At 50.1% G+C, this 22,829-nt stretch overlaps 1 protein-coding gene across 1 annotated transcript; it reads left to right on the forward strand.

Annotated features, from left to right (window-relative positions):
* Positions 1 to 3,059: 3,059 nt before the first annotated feature.
* On the forward strand, positions 3,060 to 22,169 carry RPS6KA1 (ribosomal protein S6 kinase, 90kDa, polypeptide 1). The gene is made up of 22 exons (XM_010576145.1): positions 3,060 to 3,171; positions 5,518 to 5,571; positions 10,323 to 10,439; positions 11,553 to 11,634; positions 11,931 to 12,011; positions 12,810 to 12,889; positions 13,500 to 13,606; positions 14,211 to 14,248; positions 14,382 to 14,524; positions 15,109 to 15,179; positions 15,429 to 15,517; positions 15,718 to 15,782; positions 16,785 to 16,887; positions 17,197 to 17,324; positions 17,798 to 17,923; positions 18,393 to 18,482; positions 18,726 to 18,884; positions 19,105 to 19,266; positions 19,892 to 19,968; positions 20,139 to 20,256; positions 20,678 to 20,815; positions 21,156 to 22,169. Exons 1-22 carry the CDS (start codon positions 3,130 to 3,132, stop codon positions 21,276 to 21,278), a joined length of 2,193 nt encoding a protein of 730 aa, XP_010574447.1. The 5' UTR covers positions 3,060 to 3,129; the 3' UTR covers positions 21,279 to 22,169.
* The last annotated feature ends 660 nt before the right edge of the window (positions 22,170 to 22,829 follow it).

A 22,829-nucleotide genomic window follows, 5' to 3' on the forward strand; every position in this document is an offset into this window, starting at 1 on the left:
AAGGCTATGTGGTGTCTCTGCTCAGGGAAGAACGGTGCTGCTCAGGGACGAGCGTCCCCCAGGATTGCTCAGGCTGGGGCCAAGTCTGGGGGTTCCCAGGAGCACTGAGGGTGATCCACCAAAGAAATGCACACAAAAGTACGTGGTTCTGGCCAATTCGTTCATTGCAAATGAGACTAACCGTCAGCCTTGCCAAAATAAGGCCTTTGCAGGAGGGCAGGCAGTGGCTGGGGAGGTTTCTTTGCTTTGTTTGTTCCTCTTTTTGAGAACAACTGCTTTAAAAAAAAGTTCCAGACAGAGCAGCCTTTGCCTCTCTGCTCTTAACAGCAAAAGCAGACTTGCTTCCTCTGCAAAGCTGCAGCATCTCTTGCTTCCCATTTATTTCAGGCTCCCTCCAGAGCCAGAGTTGCTGCTCTGCAGGGAGGTTATTGCTCTGGAGTAGGTTGCATAAAATAACTTCATGCAAAAGTTCAGGAGTGCGAAGGTCCCACACTCCTGAGGCTGGCACCCAGGAGCAGTCGGCGCTGGAGGGATCTGCTCATGGTCAGAGGTTGTCTTCACCCAGTGCTTCCTGGCCAGCAGCTGAAACCTCTGCTGAGACATCCCTTTGGTCTAGCATGGGGCACCAGTCCCACTGCTGGAGCACATTGACGTGACAGCAGCTGTCTCGCTTCGGGCAGCAGTTCTTCACACCATCGCCTTCCAGTTTATGAAACCCTGATCCTTCCCTCCCCGATGCTGTTCCCAGTGCTCAGTGGGATGTAACTGGATCCTGGCAGGAGGCAAAGGCAGCCCCTGGTTATTCTGATTTAAATCTATAGGGCTAGCAAGTGCCCTGTTTTATGGAGCTGATGTTGGGAGTTGCTAGAGCTTAGTCCTACAGTCTTGTCTGCTGACACAGAATTGGATTACAGCATCTTTAAACCGTGCACTGGGAACCATTTGTATCTGGTATCACTGGATTTGGGGATCATCTTTCCTAGGACTGATGTGCCAATGGCAGCAGGTTCACGCAGAGTTTGCAGCCAGGTCTTGGCACTTCAGTGCCAGCGTCTGCTCAGACAGCATCACCCCGCTTCTCCCAGGACCCACAGGTATAGGAAAAGAAAGAACAGAATTGGCAAACCCACTTCTGTCACCAACTTTTTGCTTTTCAAAAATATGGCATAAGGCCTAGAAGTGACTTAATTCTGCCCTAAAAGCGTCAAACCCACCCGGGATGTGTAAGGTCATTTGGAAGTGTGATGGAGGAAGCCTCCTGCCTGGGCTCAGCCTGCGTGTCTCTTGCCCTTAGACTCACAACCTGCTTACTGGTGTGCAGCTGCCTGCACCACAGTTTCCTTTGGTTTATGCTTCTTGGTACAGATTTATCGCCTTATATTGGGATTGTTACCTGTTTGTTTGGTTCTGGTCCCTTCTCTTGGGAGCAGAGACAGCGAAGCAATGGAGGTTTTCACTCTTGCAGCAGCCTTTCCCTCCATGGCTGTTAGCTGCATCTGAAGCAAAGAGCTGATGGCTTCTGCTTCTGACCAAGACTGGTTTATGATCTCTAGTTTTAGCAGAGGGGCTTCAGGATGAGCTTCTTCCTTGTGAAGAGCCTCAGGAATTCAAAGCGTTGTTTCTAGGGGCAAAAAGAGGCAGGTAGGCTGAGCCAGACCCCTGGCAAGGCAGGATGGGGTGAGGATGAAATTCTTTGTGCCCATGTTAACGTACAGGTCAGAAAACTGATCAGAAGAGAGGCCAGACCACGAACCAGGGTAGTGCATCATCCCATCTCACGCTAGAAGCGTGCCTGCCTTCTGCCGCTGCTTTAATTCCTTGCACGAGCTGTAGCTGCCCAAACATAACTTCCAGCTTCTGTGTTTCTCTGCTGCAGAATCGTTTTGAGATCCCCTGTGCCTCCTGCCACTGAGGAGGGAGCGATTCTCCCTGGGAAACAGGCTCTAGGAGTGGGAAGGAGCTATTGGGATGCTCCGTATAGACACAGCTGCAGCCTGGCAGCAGGTTGAATGCTGCAGTCCAGGGCAGCACTAAGCAGCTTAACAGCTGCAAAAGTTGCATGGATCTGGAAAGAAGTTTGGCAGGAGCTGTGACTTTAAGGTACAGAGTGGGGACAGCTAAAGGGATTCTGTAAAACAGCAAAGGACCTTGCAGTGACACTGGTGAAGCAGCTGGGTAACTTTTGAAACCATCTAGGGTATCTATTTTGTACAGATGAAATGCAGATGGCCTCTTGACAGGAACTGGGAGTAAGCGTGGGGCTCGCTCTTTTCCTTGCAAACATAGAAATTGGGAAAGAATTGATTCACAGCCATAGGGACAAAGACCTTCTCACCTCTCTACTCCGCTCCCCGTGTCTGCACTGTCTGACTTGGCCAGTGCCCATCTCTGGCCGTATTAAGGCATCCCTGGCTGTATAAGAGCAGGGTGCAGAGCAGCGTCACGGTGCAGGAGCTGACCGCTGAGCAAGCAGACAGGATTGTGCAACCCCCCCATAAGATGTCAGTGTGCAAACCTCACGTGGGGCCTCGCAGCAGCGTCCCAAAGACCTGATGCAGCAGATGACCAAGCGGTGACTCTGACATGGGGCAGGGACGGACCAGGGAAGGATGCAGAACCTGCCTCCTCCTGACCCCTTCCCTGCAGACCTGCAATTCAGCTGATCCTCCAGGGAGAGCATTTGTGCTGGACTCGGCATTTGTGCTGCTCAGAGCAGGGGCCGCATAAGTTTGAGGAAGAAAGCTGCACAGGCTCTCAGTTGCTTGTTGCTGCCTCGTGTAGTGACTGAAATTGGTCTTTCTATGCCTATTTTCCTGTCTGTGACATGGGGGACTGTACTGATCCTCTTGAAAAGCCTGCTGAGATTTGCTGATGGAAAGAGCCATGCCTAAGCACCCGTAAAGCCATCCAGTGTTTTCATTTGCCTGCTGGTACCGTGCAGCCATCACCACACAATGCAATTTCCCCATACAAAACCGCAGTTTCCTTTCAGTGAAAACTCCCAAAATACATCCCAGTGACATAACTACTACACTCAGGGTTCTCGTGCTGGTCTGGGTGCTGCAGAGTGCTCTAAGTTCAGAAGCCAGCTTGCAAAGTATGGGAGAATAGCAGCCTAAAGCTTTGGAGATGCTGAGGCTCCTCTTTCGCAGCAAGCCAAGGATCCAGGAGGCAAGTGTCTAGCTGATAAAATATCTGCTCTGCATACAGTGCTGTGCTCTGTCTCTTCTGCAGGACGCAAGAAGTTGGTGAATCGCCTGACCTCATAGAGCCAGACCTTATCCAGTATTAACTAACGACTTCTCTTTTGGAAAAGGCATTTCTGATGGTAAAACTGCTTTCTAAGGAGTGTCTTTCCTAGGTGCTGCCAGAAATTTGGGAGTGTTTTGGGACCAGAGCATGTGTTGAAGCAACAGAAATTAAAACAGCTTCTGGTTAGTTGTTGATGAATAGGAAGCGAAATGCCAAAAGCGTAATCTGTTTCTAGCTCTTGCAGGTTTTTTTTTTTTTCTTCCTTGCATTTAGATGTGGCTGTCTCAACCAGCAAAGTGACAAAATGCGAGCAAAAACAAACCTGTCTCTTGGCTTCTGGCTTGTAAAATCATTCCTCAAGAAAGGGGAAAGTAGGAAAGAGGACTTGTATTTTGAACTTGGTGCTGCAAAAAAAACCACCCCATATGTATGTTCCCAGCCCTGATCTAGGGTGACTAAGCCATCTGTGCGGTTCAAAGACGGCTTTGGGAAGTTCAGAAGAAGTTGTCTCCTCCTCTGACTTGAGTGACCTCCTGGGCTCAGATCTGCCCAGTGGCCGGGGTTTCCTTTTTATTTTTCAGGAACAGCAAATACCATTTCTCAGTGGTGCAGGAATCTGTGTAAAATGGCCTCCCCCGAGGCTGCAGGTGTCAGAAGATGGCTGGTAGCTTGCAGGAGCAGTGTCTTGTGCTGGTAGGGTGGACCTGCAGAGAGATCCGTGCTTGTGGGAGAGAAATCAATCCATCCCCATCCAAGGCAGGGTTTGGTGCCTGCTCGCCAGTTGGAGCCGTGAAGGAGCTGGTTTCCCTGTGGGTGGGTGTGATCCCCGGGGGGGATCACTGAGGTTTTTGTGATCGCTTTGGGGAGTTCAGGAAGGGGTTTAGTTGTGGCTTTGGTAGATGTGTCAGCTGGCTGCCCCGGGCATCCGCTTCCCACGGCAGCAGCGGGACAACCACCTTCTCCCAGACCCAAAGAGATCCCGGCTGCTCCCACAGCAAGGGCAGAGCGATGGAGGGGAGGAAGGGAAAGAGGTGACTGCAAGGACCCCCTCCCATCTGATCCAGTCCTTCCAGAGCTGAAAATCAGTTAATTCTTAACTCTAATCTCGCTGTTTTCACGCAGCTCCTCCCTTCCCTCGAGGCTTGCTTTTTCTTCTCTTGCCTCTCCATAGCCCCTGTCTCAGGTCGCTCTGCCTCGCGCTGTGCCCACCCGGTTGACGTTGCTGGCGCCGAAGAGCCCTGCCAGCGCCACGGGCTCCGTTGTGCTGACAAACTGCTTGAAAAGACATAAGAGAAGTCACAGCTCGAGTCTCTCTTACATCCCTTCTGTCTGCAGTCACATGAGTTTTACCTCATCTGCAGCCAAAGACTTGAACCTCTTGGAGGAAACGTTTCAAATCCGTTTTGATTTTTCGGGGGGTGATTTTTCTATTCAAACTTAGCTCATTATCTAAAAAACAGGTGAAAGAGTGCCTAGATGTGATAGCAAATCTATGTATGTTCATTAAAATACAGCAGGCTTGGGTATTGACCTTGCAAAAACTTACTTCTTCCCTTAAGTCTGAGTTTTGGGGGGAGAAGGAGCCATATCCTAGCTCAGGAGCAGTTGTTTTCTGAGCTCCCCTTAAATGCTTCTGCATCTCTCTCTGTAAGGGTTCACAGAATTGCATCTGGCCCCAGAGGCAGCATAAATTGACATTTCTAATGCTGCTCAGGGACCTGTCAGAGCAGCTGGGCTGGCCCTGCCCTGCCCTTGAGGGATGTGGTGAGTTTTGGTATTTGAATATGTTCCTCCTGTTTGCTTTAGAAACGCTGAGCGTGCCCCTGGAGAGGAGCCCTCTCTTTGCCACGGGGGTGCCAAACTTCCCTGCAGACCCAGGACACCGCTACCAGGACAGATGCTTTTGGAGCTTGTCCACGTGTAGCTGAGAGTAAAATCTGATCTAGACCTTAACCTGCCAGAAATTAATTCTCTCTCCTTGGCGGTGGCACTCTGATTCTTGGGAAATGCGTGTAACCAAGCGCCGGCACCGTGTCCTTCTCCACCGCCCGTCAGAGTTTATCAAAGCCTTTAACAGCAGCTGGCTCCGACTGCTCTCCCGGAGCCACCATCAGAGCTCAGCATCGCATCCCGAGGAGCGATGTCTGGTGGGACACCACCAGTGACTGGAAACAGCTCGCCTGGTCTTGCTAAACAAGTTCGTTGGGAAAACTCTAGCAGAGTATCACAGCCCCTCTGTGCTGACACTCATTTGTTGTCCCACAGGCAAAATCAGACATCACTTGGATAGAGAAAGACCTTGTGGACTCGGCAGACAAGGTAAGAGAGCCTGCTGCAGATGTGCACCTCGAGGAGACTCATGCATTTAATTTGCACTTTGTCCCATGACGGGTCGTCCCACGTATGCGAGGGCGTAAGCAGAGCTCGCAAGGACCTCTCTGAAAACCAAACCTTTTCTGGCAGCAAGCCCCTACCAGCCCGTCTCAGCTAGGTGGGACTGCTAATACAGAAAACAGCTATTACTCACTTGCTCACGTGACATCCTGGACTTGATTTCATCCTCCTCCTCCTTCCTCCCCACACCAAACCCCTTTCCGTGCTGTCATTTATGTCTCCTGTGGCTTTCTGATCTTGTCAGCTTGCTGGGGCGGGCGCTCCAGCGTTTTAGTGGCAGGGACGTACAGTGGGGTTTTTTTGATTGCTTTTCTGAGGCTCCTCTCCCCGTGCTGCGTGCCTGATAACGCAACATGCAAAATTGTCTCTATCGGGATGAGATTTATCAGATCTTGCCAGGCCCACACGCAAGGAGAGCTGGCTGGCTGCGTCTCCTGCACAGCTTCACTGAGCAACATAAAGCTTCCTTAGAAGCGGTGATGCTCACCTTCGGAGGGCACGTTGTGGACACGGTTTCTGCTTCACTGGGACTGTGGCAGAGTGAAGGAGGTGTCAGTATGAACCGAGTCTCCTGGAGACTTGTGCTCAGCAGCTGCACGGTGCTGTTTCGTGCTGCTCGCTGGCACCTGCTCCCTTGCTTTGGACCTCATCAGCTATTGAGGTTCCCTCCGTGGAGCTGGGACCAGCTGCCTTGCTGGTATTAAGTCATTTGTTTCTTTCATTATCGGTTCTTAAAGAGCACATTATGGGGGCGGAGGAGGCAAGACAGTCATAAGTAGTTTCTCTGGGTCCAAACCAAGAACCTCTTTTCATACTCTGCGCTCTCTGGAGAAATTCAGAAATCAACGCTGACACGGGGTTATTTCTAATTGCGAAGGTGCGTGGGTGTCTTTTTACTCATTTCAAGGGGTTTCTTTCTTACCTGCGCTCTCTGGGGTCTTGCTGCAGAAAACATCTGTCTGTCCTGACCCAATGGAAAGGTCAAAGGGGAACAGGCTTGGAGGGGAAAGGAGGCAAAACAAGCAATCTAAATACCTCTCCTCTGTTCTGCCAGTAAATCCGAGCAGCAGTGGGTTCAGAAGCTGTCTGCATCAGGAGTGCCCTTAAAAAATACCTCGCATGGAACTTCCCAGGGTGGCTGTTAGATAACTCCAGCGTCCACAGCAAGTACTCCCATGCAGCATAAAGCAAACGATGGACTAGGTGCAAATCCTAGTGATGCTAGAGGATTTGCCCATGGGATCGATGCACCCCGAATCCCATCATGGGTGACTTATCATCCCTGTGCCAGTGTGAGAGCAAAGAGATGTGCAGCTTTCCGAGGTGGTGTCAGACTTCTGTGTGAGGTTTCATGAGTTTTTCTCTTCCTTTTTAAAGAGTAAGTGGCTTCTCGGAATATTCCCCCGTTGTGGAAATACCCCCAAAGCTCACAGCCTGACATGAGATTCATGCAGCACTAGATGGAAGTCACTTTAACTAGACCATGTATGTTTTCTGTCAGCATCTTGTCTGAACCAGGGAACCCAAATGTGAACAAGGAGCTGTGAGATTTTTATTTTTTTTAAACCAAAACCAAAAAAAAAAAAAAAACAACCCAACCAAAAAGCCCCAACCACAAGCGCTGTTGCTGGGGAGTGGGAGCATGAATGTGCCTCTGCAACCGAGTCGCTTGTCTCCACTGCGCATCTGCCAGCTGGGCTTTAACCACCTGTATCTCCTCTATCCGGCAACCTCAAGCGTGGGGCGTCCATGCAGCTCCGCGGGAGCCTCCCCGATCCTCGGGAGCCGACCGTGCTTCCCCGGGATCTCGCGGGGGTGACGGTTACCGGGGCTGTGCGATGTTGATATCGGGATGGGAGAATGGAGAGGGACCCTAAACTTCCTCGCATCTGCGCGTTCCTCACGCTCTGGCTGCAGAGGAAACATCGAGCCAAGCCCTGCAGCCTGCAGCTGCCTGCCCCCAGCCAGCTCTCCAGCCCGGTCAGTACTGCCGCTAGCTCGCTTTGCTTCACTTGGTGTTGCTGGTGGCTCATCCAGGTGGGCTGCTGCTTCAGATGGATATTCGGAGCAGTCTGGTTTGCTTTTCTTTTTCTGCCTTCTGGGATAGTTTGCTTCACGGTGCCATTGGAAGAAACTTATCTCGGTGCAAGCAGAGCCTGTTTGTGCTCGGTGGCACGCGAGTGCTTTTGTGCTAGAGACTTGTTCTGGTGCTGCTAAACAGGCTGTAGGAGCTGGTCCCCAGAGTCCTAACTGTTGAATTGCAAGTTACTGGATGAGTCCACGGGAGAAAACCTCCCTTGTGTCAGCAAGATGCCAAATGGCATCTCAAAGCTTTTCTCAGAAACCTATCAACAATGTCTCTGCTGATGCCACTTTTGGTCTTGTTGGTATGTATATATGTATGTGTGTTTGCTGATGTGGTCTGGCTGGCAGGCTACGTATGCAAATCTTTGCCTGCCTTCAGATACAGCTTGGGCTGCTGAAACCGCTTGTAGTTAAACACCCTGGGTCTTGCTATTGGCCAAGGCAAAGAATTCCCACAGCTGTGGAAATACATCGCTCCGCAGCTCCTGAAGAGCTGTGGCGGGAGAATGGGTCCGGATGCCTTGGAGGTGGATACGAGAGTTCATTTTAAATGTTCCTCTCTGCATAGGTGTGTGATGCTACAGGGTGAAACATGCATGGTTGTACAAGCGCTGATGCTGTGTAGTCCTGGTTTCTCTCTAGTGTTTTCATGAAGATGGGGGGAGCGGAAAGAGCCTACAACTTCCACTGGTCCCATCCCTGGGTCTCTGCCTGCTGTGGGGTCACTCCCTGGAGAGCTGAACAACAGGGAAGGACTAGCAGGAGGAGACCTCTTGGCTGACTGCCCATCACGCTCTTGGCTAGAAGTGGGAAGCTGTTCCTAACCAACAGCTGTCTGCTGTGGACTGAGCCTCCAAACGAAAAACCAGAAGTGTAAGGTGGCTGGTTTAAGCCGGGAGAGCATATGGAACATGAAAACTTGTTGTTACAGGGATTATAAGATCTTTCTTCTCTGTGATCACTGAGACCAGCAAAAGGCAGGATAATACGGGAGGAGCTCCTGTCCCCCTGCCCTCTCCCCATGCTGCACCGCTGAGAGCACGGGCTTCTTTGCTAGGTCTTGGTGTCTGAATAATGCAGGATCTTGAGAGAGCAAAGCTATCAACATGGGAACAAAGCCACTTCCTAATCTAGAGAAAAGCCAAGCGTGAGAGCGGGAAGGGAAGGGTGCTCGGTGCAGGTAGGCAACCACATCCGCGGGCGCTTGGCAAGGCCACCCTCCCCGAGAAGGTGCTGGGAGGGTGGGGAGTGGGCTGGGGTGCAGAGGAGAGGCAGAACCAAGAGAAACTTGGTTCCTGTTGTTTTTAGAAGCTGCTTTGATTAGGCCGTGGGTTCCAGACCAAGTATCTGAATAGTTTCAGAAAACAAAGCATCACTTTTTTTCCCCCCAACTCTGCAAGGGGAAAAACTAAATAGTAGTTCCAGCTTTCTAGCAGCCTCCGATGGCCGCATCTGCCCTAGGGTCAGAGAGCAACCATGTTTAATGCCCTTTGGAACGTAATTGCTGGCCTTCAGGTCCAAATAGCAACCAGACCGTATCTAATGCTGGTTAATGTGGGACTGAAGTGCTAAGAAGCCTGGACTTGCCCTTACAAGATGTACAGCTACAAGAGATTTCTGTCCTGAGTAAGATTCACGTCTGTAGAAGTGGGAAGTTGAGTCCAGCCTGCCCTGTGGGTTCTCCCCGTGGTCGGTCGGGAGAGGGGCTGGAACAGGTCAAGCTCAGAGGAAACCTAAGTACAGATATACTGGCTAGGTATGATCAAGAGAAGTAGAGGGAAAGGCACAGCTGGAAGACTAGTAGTGCAAAAAGTCTGGCATGCAAATAGAAAGCAGCACAAGGTGTTTCTGTTGAGCTGAACTCTGAGCTCTATGCACCAGAGGTACGGACGAGGTTTGCTGGGGAAAGGAGGGATTTCAGCATCACCTCAGGGTCTGTGGCTGTTCTTGTGTGCTGGCCTAGCTTCACTGGTGAGTTTATTCTAGATACTGCTGATTAAATCTCTTTTTCTTCTTTATTTTTTTTAAATAAAAGAATGTGTTTTAAACAAAACATGTGCCAGAGACCTTGGCTTCCCCTCAATCTTCTTGAAGGCTTGAGTCTGTTAAAGCATCATCTGTATGTGCTGAAGATGCACTAAGACTTATGTTGCAGAGTTGCTCAGATTGCTGAGCAGATGGGCTCCAACATGTCTGATTTTTGCCAGCCCTGGCCGTGTTTTGACAACAGTGCCGTATTTTTGTGTTGTGGGATTTTTAGTGGCATAAACACTCCTGTTTTTGCTACCAGTGCCTTAAAAAGGAAGGTGCTTTTCAAGCACTCTTCTGAAATGCAGTTCAAAGAAATGCAACACCTGTGGTGTGAGGAGCGGAGCCTTTGGGGAGAGTGCAGGATATTTAACAAGGCTGCCTGGTGCAAGCCTACCGATGACTTATTTATTCCAGATGTTGAAGCCAGGAGATACCTGTGAGAAGCACCAACTTTTATGGTTCTCTCAGATGTGGTTCCTGTGAATCTGTAGCTGCAATCCTTGTTCCTTAATCCAATAAGGCTTGCTTTCCCTTGTTCAACCGTGTCCCCTCTTTTTCAGGGCGAAGGTGTCGTGAAAGAAATCAACATCACGCACCATGTGAAGGAAGGCTCCGAGAAAGCCGATCCTTCGCAGTTTGAGCTTCTGAAGGTGCTGGGACAGGGCTCTTTTGGCAAGGTGAGTTCACTTTCTTCCTATGTGTCACGCCAGATAAATGATTTTGATGACAAAAGGGACTGTGTCCCTAACGAAAAGCACTTGCCCGATTCCCACCAGATTGTGAGAATCTGAGTGAAGAGCCCACTTAGCAAGTGGTTGCTCCTAACTTGAAAGGCAGCTGTAGCAATGCCATCTCACAAGGGCCAGCCTCTATGTCCAAAGCTCCCCTGTAATTCTTTTTTCAGATATCAGGAGGAAAGGAGTAGTATCCTGCTCATGAATGCAGGTGTCGCGCAGGGCAGAAGGACCTCCTGCAGCTCTCTAGCTGGCTGCCAAGCTGTCAGTTGAATTGAGGACTTGGAGGACTTGGGCATGTTCCTCTCTTCTCAGAAATAGTGCTGTGTGCCAGGGACTGGTTTTGGCCCCTGTTTACGGTCCAGTTTCACTTCTGTGAAGGGGGAAGGAAGTAGCCTGTAACTCTTATCTCTTTCAATGTGTAAATAATCCAGGTCTCTTACAGACCATCTGCTCACACATTAAATCAACTTCATGTCAATCAGTTACCAGCGCTAACAGTGGGGGTTTGTACACAACCGTGTGCTGTTGCCAGGGCAAATGCAGCAGTGGCTTTATGCAAAAGAAAGGTGGTGTCTTTTTGAAGCTGCCTAAAAACAGGTAGAATGGGACATCAGGGAAGGGAAGGAGGTAAAAATCCAAAGAGGATGCAGGACCTGGATAATAAGGAGTTGATCTGGCTGTCAAACCAGCAAGTCACCAGGAGGCTTTGTGGTACATTGCAGCATCAGTGCTTCAAGTCACAGCTCCCAGGCATCAGCCACAGCCCCACAAGAACTGCAAGAGTGAGCAAGAGGTGTGGAAGACTGGAGAGGAGGAAAGTGCGGTATAAAAGCACAAGTGCTGTAATGGCTGGAGGTAGGGGGTGAGAGGAGTCTGCACACAGCACTTCCCTGAAAACCTCATGGGGTTTCACATAGAGAGCTTGAGGTACATCTTACCAGTCCTGCAGCCAGCTGCTTCTTAGGGTTACTGTGAGGTTTGCCACTTTGGGAGGCATCCAACTCGTACTGCTAATGTTTAGTGCTTGGCAAATGTGGTGTTCTTCTGCCTCAGGTTTTCTTGGTGAGAAAAATAACACCGCCAGACAGCAACCACCTCTATGCCATGAAGGTGCTCAAGAAGGCGACATTGAAAGGTACGAGACTCTTAGAGCGATGCTCCTATCCTCTGTGTCTCAAAGAGCACCGGGGAAATGTGTCAGCAGTCACTGCTGGCCACAGGGTGGTCTGGATGAAAGAGAAGTATCTTTATCTCAACCAAACAGCCTCCTTTTCTCTCCATCTCTAAAAGCCTCTTGTCGCAGTGATGGAGGTGAGAAAAGCTCTGGCTCAAGCTGCCTGGTACTAAAGGGTTTAAGGCTGGGGACAAGACTGACACCAGGGTACTGTGTCCCTGCTTCAGTGTCTGAGCTGTTCCTCTCTTTTTCCACAGTGCGTGATCGAGTAAGGACAAAGATAGAAAGGGACATCCTGGCTGATGTGAACCATCCCTTTGTGGTGAAACTCCACTACGGTGAGTGTGGAGCTAGCTGGGACACTGGGAGAAGGGCTGCAGGCTCAGACAGACGCTGAGTGCTTCTAAGCACAATAAAGACGCTACTACAGGCATGCCTGCCATGAGCAGGTAGATGAGTATGAGGCATCCAGCAGCAGGCTGCTTGGAGGATGCTGAGAGCCTCTCGTGGTCCCTAACAGGCTTCTGGAGATACCTGAAATGGAGAAGAGGTCTGGATCAGTCTCTGTCCCTCAACAGCTGTGCTGCTCTGAAGCCTTCACAATCCCCTTAACACAAATCCTTTCTTGGAAAGGTCTTTGGTCCCATGCCTGCTCTAGCTACTGAATGGGGAACAGAGCATAGACCAGAAGGAAAGGTTTAAACATCAAATCCTTGCAATTAAAACATTAAATCAGGAGAAACTGAGAAAGCGGAGTTAACTAGTCAAGCCAGAGTTTTGCAGGATTAATGCTCTGACTCTGAGGAAGGTGAGGACAGCTTCTTTCCCTGTAAAGCGACCAGTGCCTCTCTCGGGAAAACAGCCCTTTCAGAAGGGCATCGCTGGCTGAAAGGGAACCAACCCCCCCAAAAATGAGGATTTTCTGCAGTGCTAGAGTGCTGCTGGTGAGCTCCCATTTCAACATCACGGACAGGCTATCTCATTTACCCCAAATAATTAGCCCTACCTGTGTTTAACCTAGTAACCATGCAGGGCATCTGCACAACTGGAGCCATTGGGATTTAAGTGATTAATGTAATACCATGGAGTCTTCCCTCAGCGGAGGGGTCTGATTCCTGCTCCGGCTTGTGTTTCAGCATTCCAGACAGAGGGGAAGCTGTATCTCATCTTGGATTTCCTCAGAGGAGGTGACCTTTTCACTCGGCTTTCCAAAGAGGTGGGTATGCTCTGGCATCTTGGTGGTTGCTGCGGCTCTCAGTTCATCTGCGCTTAATTGCCTGGGGAAGCGATTGACCCTTGCAAAGTCTTTGAGCGGGTGAAAACAACCTCCAAGCTGCTGCTAGCCCAGAGCTGGCAACAGGAGAGGATGACTCAGGAGCCCTGTCCTCTGGCAGAAAAGCAGCAGCATAGGAGGCAGGTCTCACCTCCGCAGCAGCTTCTGAGCAAAACTTAAGCTTAAAACAGGCGAGAACCATGTTCTGCTGCAGCGTTGGCTGGTTGTGTTGCCTTGCTGGGATGGGGCAAGGGCAGGGAATGGGAGGGGTAGCGAGAAGTTGTGCCAAGCGAAGACAACTGGGAACATAACCTGGTTAACCTAAGCAAAGAGTTTTTTAAAAACCTGTCTGCTGCTTAGTAACCCTGTTTGTTTTTTTGGTGTTGCTGTTTAATTGATACTTTAGGATGGCGGCTGAAGCCTGGGAAACTTGGGTATGAAAGGGCAGGAAGGAGCAACATGGCTGTGAAAGGTCTCGCATGGGTGCAGCGGAGGTTGTCCCGCTGCCAGCGTTGTAACCCCAGCACCTGTCCGCTTCCTCTCCTTCCTGCAGGTCATGTTCACCGAGGAGGACGTGAAGTTCTACCTAGCAGAGCTGGCTCTGGGGCTCGACCATTTGCACAGCCTGGGAATCATATACAGGGATCTCAAACCAGAGAAGTACGTGCAGCACAGCTGAGGCAGGGAACCGAGTCCTTCAGTTCAGTCCCAAGCCTGTAGGCAGCAAACGGCGCAGCCTTCTTCCACGAAGGCAAAGCTGAATGATGCTCCGAGGCCAGCCAGATGGAAGGTGGCAGTGCCAATCGACAAGGCTCCTGCTCCTCAGATCAGCAGTTACGGCCAGGAGCGCTGCGGAGGCAGCATGTGTGCAGCACATGTCTGAGCAGTAATCCTTGGCAGTCTCTGGGCTCCAGCTTTAAGCAATTGAGAGCCTTCGGAGGGAAAAGGCACCAGGCTGGGTCTCTGCAGAGACACATACCAGCTGCATGACTTGGTTGTCCTTTACCTGGGCTATGTGGGGGATCAAAGGTGCTGTAACCTGCGTGGGTCATTCGCTCAACATGAACTTGAGGGCGTAGAGAGAAGGGAGCTGCTCTTGGTCCCGCTCGTGTCTTGGTGATGGAGCTTAAAGCACTGGGGGAAGGCACAGATAACCTCCTCTGGATTCTGGGAGTGTCTCAGACCAGCCTCTGCTCTGTGTGTTTGTTCTCACCAGCCCTTATTGCAGACAGTAACAACTTTTTTTTTTTCATTCATGCTGTAGCATCCTCTTGGATGAAGAAGGGCACATCAAACTCACAGGTAAGGGACTCCACAAAAGCCTTGTGCTCCAGCAAGGTTGGTTCTTGAAATACGGAGCTTCTCTTAGGCCTCTCTGCTCTGTGTGATTGCTCAGAGCACATGGGTGCACGCTGACAGTTTTTCTCTTATGTAGATTTTGGCTTGAGTAAGGAGGCTATAGACCATGAGAAGAAAGCCTATTCCTTCTGTGGAACAGTGGAATATATGGCACCAGAAGTTGTGAATCGCCAAGGCCACTCGCACAGTGCTGACTGGTGGTCCTACGGGGTCTTAATGGTATGTACCCAGCTGGAGTGGGGTGTTAATGGTATGTACCCAGCTAGAGGGTTTGGGGACCTGGCTCGGCAGCTGCTCCAGCAGTAGCTCTGACACACCATTACATGATTCTGCACGTCTAGCAGATGTGCTGACCTGGGGATGTTCTCCAAGCTCCCTGAAAGGGCTCTGTAGTCCAGGCATCCAGCCAGGATCGCGTGTTTCTCGGGGGAGGCAGAGTTCCTGAGACTGTTGTCCCAGTGAGCGCTGGGGTGTGCAGCATGGGGTGCGTGGGGGTGTCCGTGTCCACCCCGGCGCTGGGATGTCGGTGTCTGTGCAGATCTGGTGCCACCGTCTGGCAGTTGCTGAATCTGAGGGTTCCCACAGGAGAAGGCGCTGGGTTGAACGTGTTGCCGCGGCAAACCTTGGGAACCAAGCTCCTTTGGAGAAAATACGATGCCTGCGATCGTTTTTAGAGCTAGGCTTTTGATCCCTTGCAAGCTTTTCGCTAGCTTTGGCGACCTCCCAGATGAAGGTGCGGTGGGATCTGTGCAACCCTCAGGCTTCCTCAGACGTGACCTCCCCTTCTTCTCTTTCCCTCCCAGTTTGAAATGCTCACCGGCTCGCTACCCTTCCAGGGAAAGGATCGTAAGGAGACCATGACCCTCATCCTCAAGTAAGAGGAGTTTGTCTCTCCTGTATGTATAGGAGGCGAGCTTCTGCTCTTTCTCTAAGCGTGTTGCAATTTGGGGGTTCTCGCAACTTAATGGCATTATTTGGCAAGTGGGTTTGTATCAACAGTTAGTTTGAAGGGTGCAGTGTGAATGCCAAACAGATGATTGTACTTTCGCGGGTGGAGGTGCTGCAGTCGGCTTGTGGGTTGACTTCTTTAAACCTGCAACTGGTTGCATAACTTCCTCTCCAGAGCAAAGCTGGGCATGCCACAGTTCCTGAGCTCTGAAGCACAGAGCCTCCTGCGAGCCCTTTTCAAAAGGAATCCAGCCAACCGATTAGGTAAGACATTTTTTTGGTTTCTGGGTACACCTGATGCTCTGTCGGGGCCTCTCACATCCTCGTGGGTCAGCAGCATGTTCGCACTTGTGCTCGGTTAATGGTCTCGTTTCATTACAGCCAGGTTTCCCGTAATACCTGGCTGTGGTGCGTACTTGGTGGTCCTGATTTAATGCAACACGATTCACGGGTGCATCTTTCAGGTTCTGGACCAGATGGGGCGGAAGAGATCAAGCGCCATCCTTTCTATTCTACCATTGACTGGAATGTGAGTATCAGAAACATAAGAGCAAACTTTTACACCACTCGGCACCAGTAACGCAGTTCTGCTGACTGCAGTAATAGCACAATCATGATGCCCGCATCAGCTATGGGAGAGCTACCAGCCCCTGTTTCCATCTCTTCCAATAATCCTTCCCGAAACTAAAATTCTGTTTGTCATGTGAATAACTGTTCATACCTGAGTTGCCTATGATCTCACCTTAGTTTGAATTTACCCATCTCTCAACAGTAAAGTGCAGGTTTTAATTGGGGTTTGGCACAACAAGGATTGTCTTGCACAAAGTGGGAAGGAATCACGGAAACATTTCTGGCAAGGGAATACCTTGTTTTGTGCAGAGAAGCAGGGCGATAACAGAACCAGCATTTCCCAATTGCTTCTGGCCAACTCCCTACTTTACCACGTAATTTTGTTTCTTCCCCATTTTCCCTTACTTGGTAAGGGATTTTGAAGATCAATCTTTTAATGCTTTTGAGGCACGCAGCAAGCTGCTAGACTGAACCTCCACCAATGCTAATAAAGCTTATTTCAAATTTTTGCTTCAAGAAGCAATTTAAAAAGGCTACTTGTGGGAGTGCTGGGATATAAGTGCCCTCCTAGGGCATCTCCTCTGGCTGTCCCTGGGGAGGTATGTGTCAGCAAAGCCCTAATGGGAGTTAGGAGGAGGTGGAAGAGCCTGGTGAGGTAAATACTTCATAGATACTGCTTTTGGACTGGGGCCAAGTTGCATGTAGAACACTTTTTCCCCCATGATGTAATATATTGTAGAACTTGTAGTATTTCTCCACAAACTAACTCAAAAGCACCCCACTGGCCAAGAATTCTTCCCTCAGACTGCTGAGCTGCAATTAAATGCTAAGCCACAGAGCTGTTTGTAGTTTTGCAAAATCTCTTCTTGGCCTCTTGTTCCTAGCAAGCCTTTGCATCCTTCTGAGCGTGTACGAGAGCGTTGACCTGTCGGAGCACTTTTGAGCTGTCTTTGTTTTGCAGAAGCTGTACCGCAGGGAAATCAAACCGCCCTTCAAGCCTGCAGTAGGCCAGCCAGATGACACCTTTTATTTTGACACAGAATTTACATCACGTACACCGAAAGGTTTGTATGAATTCATGCAAAGCCAAAGTTTCCTGTGTGAAATGATACTGTATGACTTAATACTGGTTTGCCGGTGCCAGCAGGGCAAGGTTCGCCTCTTGCTGGTGCTGCCAGCTCCGGCTGGTTGCAGCACTGAGGAGGTGACCCAGCCATAGGTATGTGGGGTGTTAGGGATAAGCTCGGTGCTGCGTGGTGCGGCTCTAGTCTCGAATAACCTAAAGAAGAGCCGTAGCTCCTGGGGAGCAAGGGGAAGGCTTCTGCTTCTGCAGGGCTAGCCCTCTTCAAGTTGTTTCTCGACTCCTGTTGCAGATTCCCCAGGCATCCCCCCTAGTGCAGGGGCCCATCAGCTCTTCCGAGGTTTCAGTTTTGTGGCAACCGGATTGATGGAGGATGGCAAGGTGAAACCTGCCCAGTCGCCTCTACATTCAGTGGTACAGGTAAGAAGTGGGGACAGAGGAACAACTGTTAGAAGCTGCAGTAATACTCCAGAGTGGGTCTGCGGGACCTCTGTACCATCTGGAGCAGAGCTAACAGGAAGCCTGAGGCAGTGTCGTTCTGTTTTGAATTCTTGCATCCTGTTGTTCTTTCATTTCTATCGACTGTCATGTGCAAAGGCCATCAGGGCAATGCGAGCCTGTTTGCTTTCCTCTCTCCAGGTGGACCCGTGCTAGCGGGAGGTCGGTTGAAAGGTTCCACCGAAATGCGCCGTGCTAGATGCAGATAGTGTTAGCCTACTGACCTATATCTGCCTTGTTCTCTTCTCCTCCCTCTCCCCAGCCAGGAGGAGAAGCTGTGGGATGTAGCAGACAGCAGTCTGTCAGCTCACTCTGTGTTGCAGTTAACTCAGCATGTTGCACAAACCCTTCCCTGAACTCTACCAGCTCATCAACTCTCTGCTCTCCTCTTGCAGCAGCTGCACGGCAAGAATGTCCAGTTCAACGATGGCTACGTGGTGAAGGAGGCAATCGGAGTCGGCTCCTACTCAGTGTGTAAACGCTGCATTCATAAAGCAACCAACATGGAATACGCAGTCAAGGTCTGAGATTTACCATCTGAACTGAACTCCCCTGTTAGATTTCTGTTTGTCCCCATGATGACCACAATAACATCCAGGAATGAAATTGCTTTCCCTGCTTGTGTAAGGCCTAAACGGACAATTTCTGTGCTGCTGTGCATGTAACTGCACAAGCTTTCTTACCTAGGAATAGTGGGGAAGCAGTGTTCTCCTCCCTCAGAGGGAGGATACTATCTCACCTTTCTTTGCAAAGTTTGCTGTAGCTACATCAGCTCTTAACAAATAAGCCAGACATAAAACTTCGGGGTTTGGTGACACAGAACTGATGAAGCGACTAGGGGATTTCTAGAGCTTATTGCTAAAGAGGGCAGGGACAGGGGAACAGCTATGGTGCCAGGATCTCCACAGGGCTCCAAAAACTCAACTTGTTTGCTTTGTCCTGGCCCCTTTCCCACCCTGTTGTGGCTAATGCTTATCCGTACTCTTGCAGGTTATTGACAAGAGCAAGCGAGACCCTTCTGAGGAAATAGAAATCCTCCTGCGATATGGGCAGCATCCAAACATCATCACCTTGAAAGATGTGAGTGTGACGTGAATGACTTCTCCTTTTTGGTTTAGGAAGCGCAGACTGGTCTATGGGGGCAGAACACAGCTCCAGCACGGGCAACCTAATGTCCCTGCTCAATGTATCGCTCTGGGGTGGGGAAGCATCCCCAGAGGCACCTCTGCATTGCTGATTTCTGTCTGCTTCTTGGCGGCAGAAGTACAAAGGGGAAGCTCTGGAAGCAGCTTTGGGTTAACTCCTCCATATTTGCTTTGGTAGGTATATGATGATGGGAAGTATGTGTATCTGGTGACTGAGCTGATGAGGGGAGGGGAGCTGCTGGATAAAATCCTCAGACAGAAATTTTTCTCGGAGAGGGAAGCCAGTTCGGTCCTGCACACGATCTGTAAAACGGTGGAGTATCTGCATTCCCAAGGGGTGAGTATGGTTATGTCTGTTTTCCTGGGAAGCTGTCTGGCATTGCACTACGCTCCCTCTCCTCCGGGGAGTAACTCTGCCTGTCAGGACTATTATTTCTTGCTGGTCTTGCTGTCTTGGCAAGCCAGATGTGGGGCCAGAGCAGGGGTTGAGTGTCCTGATGCAGCTTCAGACCTTTGTCTTCCAAGGGTTTGAGAATGGCACTTTCTTTGCTCCACAGGTGGTTCACAGGGACTTGAAACCCAGCAATATTCTCTATGTGGATGAGTCAGGAAACCCCGAAAGCATTCGCATTTGTGACTTTGGCTTTGCCAAGCAGCTGAGGGCTGAGAATGGCCTTCTCATGACTCCTTGTTATACAGCAAACTTTGTGGCACCCGAGGTAAGCACCTTATTGACCTGAGACCTTTTGGTAGCTTTCACGTCCCTCCCCTCGCCTGTGCTCTCTCTCGGCACAGGTAGGTCTGCCCTGTTCTTAACTCCAGCCTGCTCTGACATACTCTGTCCTGGAAGAGGTAATTACAGAAATACCACTTGTAGTAATGAACAAATAGGGGATCTCAAGTGCGGTTACAGTGCAGTCCTCCAGCTTGTACTGCCCTGATGGCTCTGCTTAGGGTAGTGAGACTTTAAAATCCCAGTGATTTTCTAGGCTGCTTAACTGACCTATTAAAAGAAGTGGGATGATTTTCCACTCAGCTATCTCGGTGAGGAAGAAAGAAAAAGAGCCAGCACACCATGGAGCATGTGTGCAGTGTCACCGCACCGGAACATGGCTTCTGTCTCGCTTGTCGTTTTGATGTGCCTGAGGGGTTCCTCTGTTCCATGACACCAAAATCTGATTTGAATCCTTATCTTCAGTCCAAGATTTTGCTGTTCAGTAGGGCTCTAGAAGCTTTGCATACAGATTTGTATGCACACAGAGGTCAAGCCGCTCTTCACGAGCTGAAGTGAGCTCAATGAGAAGAACCAAACACAATTCTTTTGCCTTTGCTTACTCTGTTCAGGTACTAAAACGCCAAGGCTATGACGAGGGCTGTGACATCTGGAGCCTGGGAGTTCTCCTGTATACGATGCTCGCAGGGTAAGCGCCTCGGTCTTGCTGGAAGGCAACAGCAGGGGCTGTGACCACCTTGCTCTCGGACATGCTCCGCAGTGGCAGTTGGACCTCTCCTCGTTGGTCGCTGCTACCTGGAGGTGCTCCCTGGCTGGGTCACAGGACAGTAAATCAAATGGTCTCTCTTCTCTCCTCAGCTGCACTCCGTTTGCAAATGGTCCCAGTGACACTCCAGAAGAGATCCTGACCCGGATAGGCGGGGGCAAGTTCTCTGTCAGTGGAGGCAACTGGGACACTATTTCTGACATGGCCAAGGTATGATTTGATATTCATCTGTGTTACATTAAAGGGTTGAGGTCAAGCATGGCCAGATGCTGTGAGGCAAGTTTAAAGGAGGCTGTGGAGAAAGAGCAGAAGAGAGAGGAGAAAACCAGCAGTGTAGCTTCTACCCCATGCCTATCTCCCACTCAGCAGTGTGCCTCTCCCCGCCTTGTTTTATCTCTGGCTGCAAATATTTGCGTGGAACACCAACCTCGTGCTTGACCCACTCTGGGTTTGCTGCTGTGTTACGCCTCCCAGGCCTACCGAAAACATATTTTGTACGAAAGGAGATTGATGTCTGGGGACTTTAAACTTGGCCTCTGAATTTAAATCCTAATTTGGAGCAGACAGGTAGTATTTTTGCATTTGAAGTATGAAATCTTCTAAAGTCTAACTTTCCAAACAATGCCCTTAGGATCTGGTATCAAAGATGCTTCATGTAGATCCTCACCAGCGTCTAACAGCCAAGCAGGTCCTGCAGCATCCCTGGATAACCCAGAAGGACAGCTTACCCCAGAGTCAGCTGAATCACCAGGACGTTCAGCTTGTAAAGGTACAAAGTCTGGGCTGAGCCTTCAGCTGGTTCCTCGGGTACTTTGGGTTCTTTGGAAAGCAGCGGTCCAGGTGGGGTGATGGTGGTGTGGGCAAAGCAGGATGGAAAGTTGGAGAGGTGTGGGCCAGGGGAGGCAAGACAAGACAAGCTGTTTTAATGGCAGGAAAACCTAGGGAGGTTCTTTAACAGCATGTCAGTACGGGAGGGAGATTTAAAGAAAAAAGGAAGATGCTCCTAGCTTTGTGTGTGGGTCTGGCTACTCTGCTGCCTCAGCTTGTAAAGCCATGAGTCTGAAGTACTTCTTCTACATCTAAATGACTTCTCGTGCCTTCTCTCCAAGGGGGCCATGGCTGCCACGTACTCGGCACTGAACAGCTCCAAGCCAAGCCCCCAGCTGAAGCCCATCGAATCCTCCATTCTGGCACAGAGGCGGGTGAAGAAACTTCCTTCCACCACACTGTGAAGCTGGGATGGTCCGCAGCCGCACGGTGTGGTGCAGGCACACCAGACTTTGCACACCTACCGAAAACGGGGGGCAGGAGATTGGGCGGTCAATGCCTGCACAGGAGCTCCCTTGAGGACTTGTTCTCAAAAGGCCAAATGCCTTCCTGTTTCTGAAAGATGGGCTCCTCCTTGTATGGACTGATCTTTGCTGAGAGAACTTCACTGTAAAATTTTTTTGAAGTGTAAATTGTCAATTTTTAAAGACATCCATCTGTGTATATGAGAACTAGAATGTATAACTGATGTCAAGTGGCACTAAAAAGCAGCTCTGATTCACCCTTTCCTGTGTAGGGCCAGGTATTTGTTGTAGCTACATCATTTCTTGGAATTGATCCTCTCCAACGCCATTGCAGCTGGAAGGCTGCGTAATGTTTGAGGCTTAGGCTTTGGGGTTCTTCCTCCCCTGAACCTTTGGATGCCCTTCCCAAAGTCAACCTTGCAGACTCCTAACCAGCAGCACTCATGTTTGTAAAGGACTTCCCTCCCCTTCACTTCACTTTTTGTGCATCTGTGTTCAGTGTAAGGTCAATTTTTTACACTCCGTTTCTTCCTCTATCCTGCGCTCCCCCAGCCCAGACAGCAGTTCTCCGAGCAAAATAAACTACGGGTTTTGCAAACACCCCCTTAGATGCTCAGCTGTCCAGAATACCTGCTAGGTTGGGCTCATTCCTCCCCTCTGCCCTCCCATCTTCACATTCTCCCCATCACTCCCGGGGGAGTTTGTCACCCGCGCAGGTGGGGATGACAAAGGAACCTTCTCCTCGGCAAAGCTGAGGCTTTGGGCTGGCTCTGGCTGCTGCTTTTAACGTTTTTGTTTTTCCTTTCCTTCAGCAGGAACCTATGAAACAAACCATCCTTTTTTTTTAATTTAACTTTGTTCTACAGTTGGTAACTCAGGGTTTCTTTCTGAATTGTACAATAAACGTGTCATTCAGTTGACGTTATTTTACTGACTGACTTTTAGCTGCAGAATAAGTGACCCCGGTCATTTCCCCACGTCGTACAGGGATAATGTTTCTTGCCTGCCTTTTGGGAGATCTGCAAAGCTTTTTCATCTGGCCCTGTGATGGGAAAACCAGCAGTACTGTAGTAGGGCTGTATATTATGCCACCTTCTCTCAGGTGCAATACCTCACTTTGCAGTGGGAAGTAATTAGAACCAGTTATGGAATAAGGCAGTAATCAACAGGAAAGATGGCAGGATGCAGGCTGCGGAGGGGAACTTCTTACTCTCAGGACATTTTAGTGCTAATAGAAACCAACACCTGGAGGCAAACTGTGCTAGACATAAATTCCGGACCCATTCTGACTTGCAGGGAATTGCTGGAGCTCCCTGGTTTGGTGGTGGCTGTTTCTTGGGAGGAGCAGGAGAGCTATGGGGACTGCAAACGCTCACATGCTCAAGGATGTGTCTAAAGCCAGGAAAGGTTCTCGTGTGAATTTCTGCTACTTTGGGCTGATCGCAGTGACTGAGGGGGGGAACTTTCTTTTTTGGCTTTTCCCTTTTGCTT

This window comes from Haliaeetus leucocephalus, unplaced genomic scaffold (assembly GCF_000737465.1).
Source record: "Haliaeetus leucocephalus isolate CR32 unplaced genomic scaffold, Haliaeetus_leucocephalus-4.0 Scaffold517, whole genome shotgun sequence".
In the NCBI taxonomy this organism is placed as follows: domain Eukaryota; kingdom Metazoa; phylum Chordata; class Aves; order Accipitriformes; family Accipitridae; genus Haliaeetus; species Haliaeetus leucocephalus.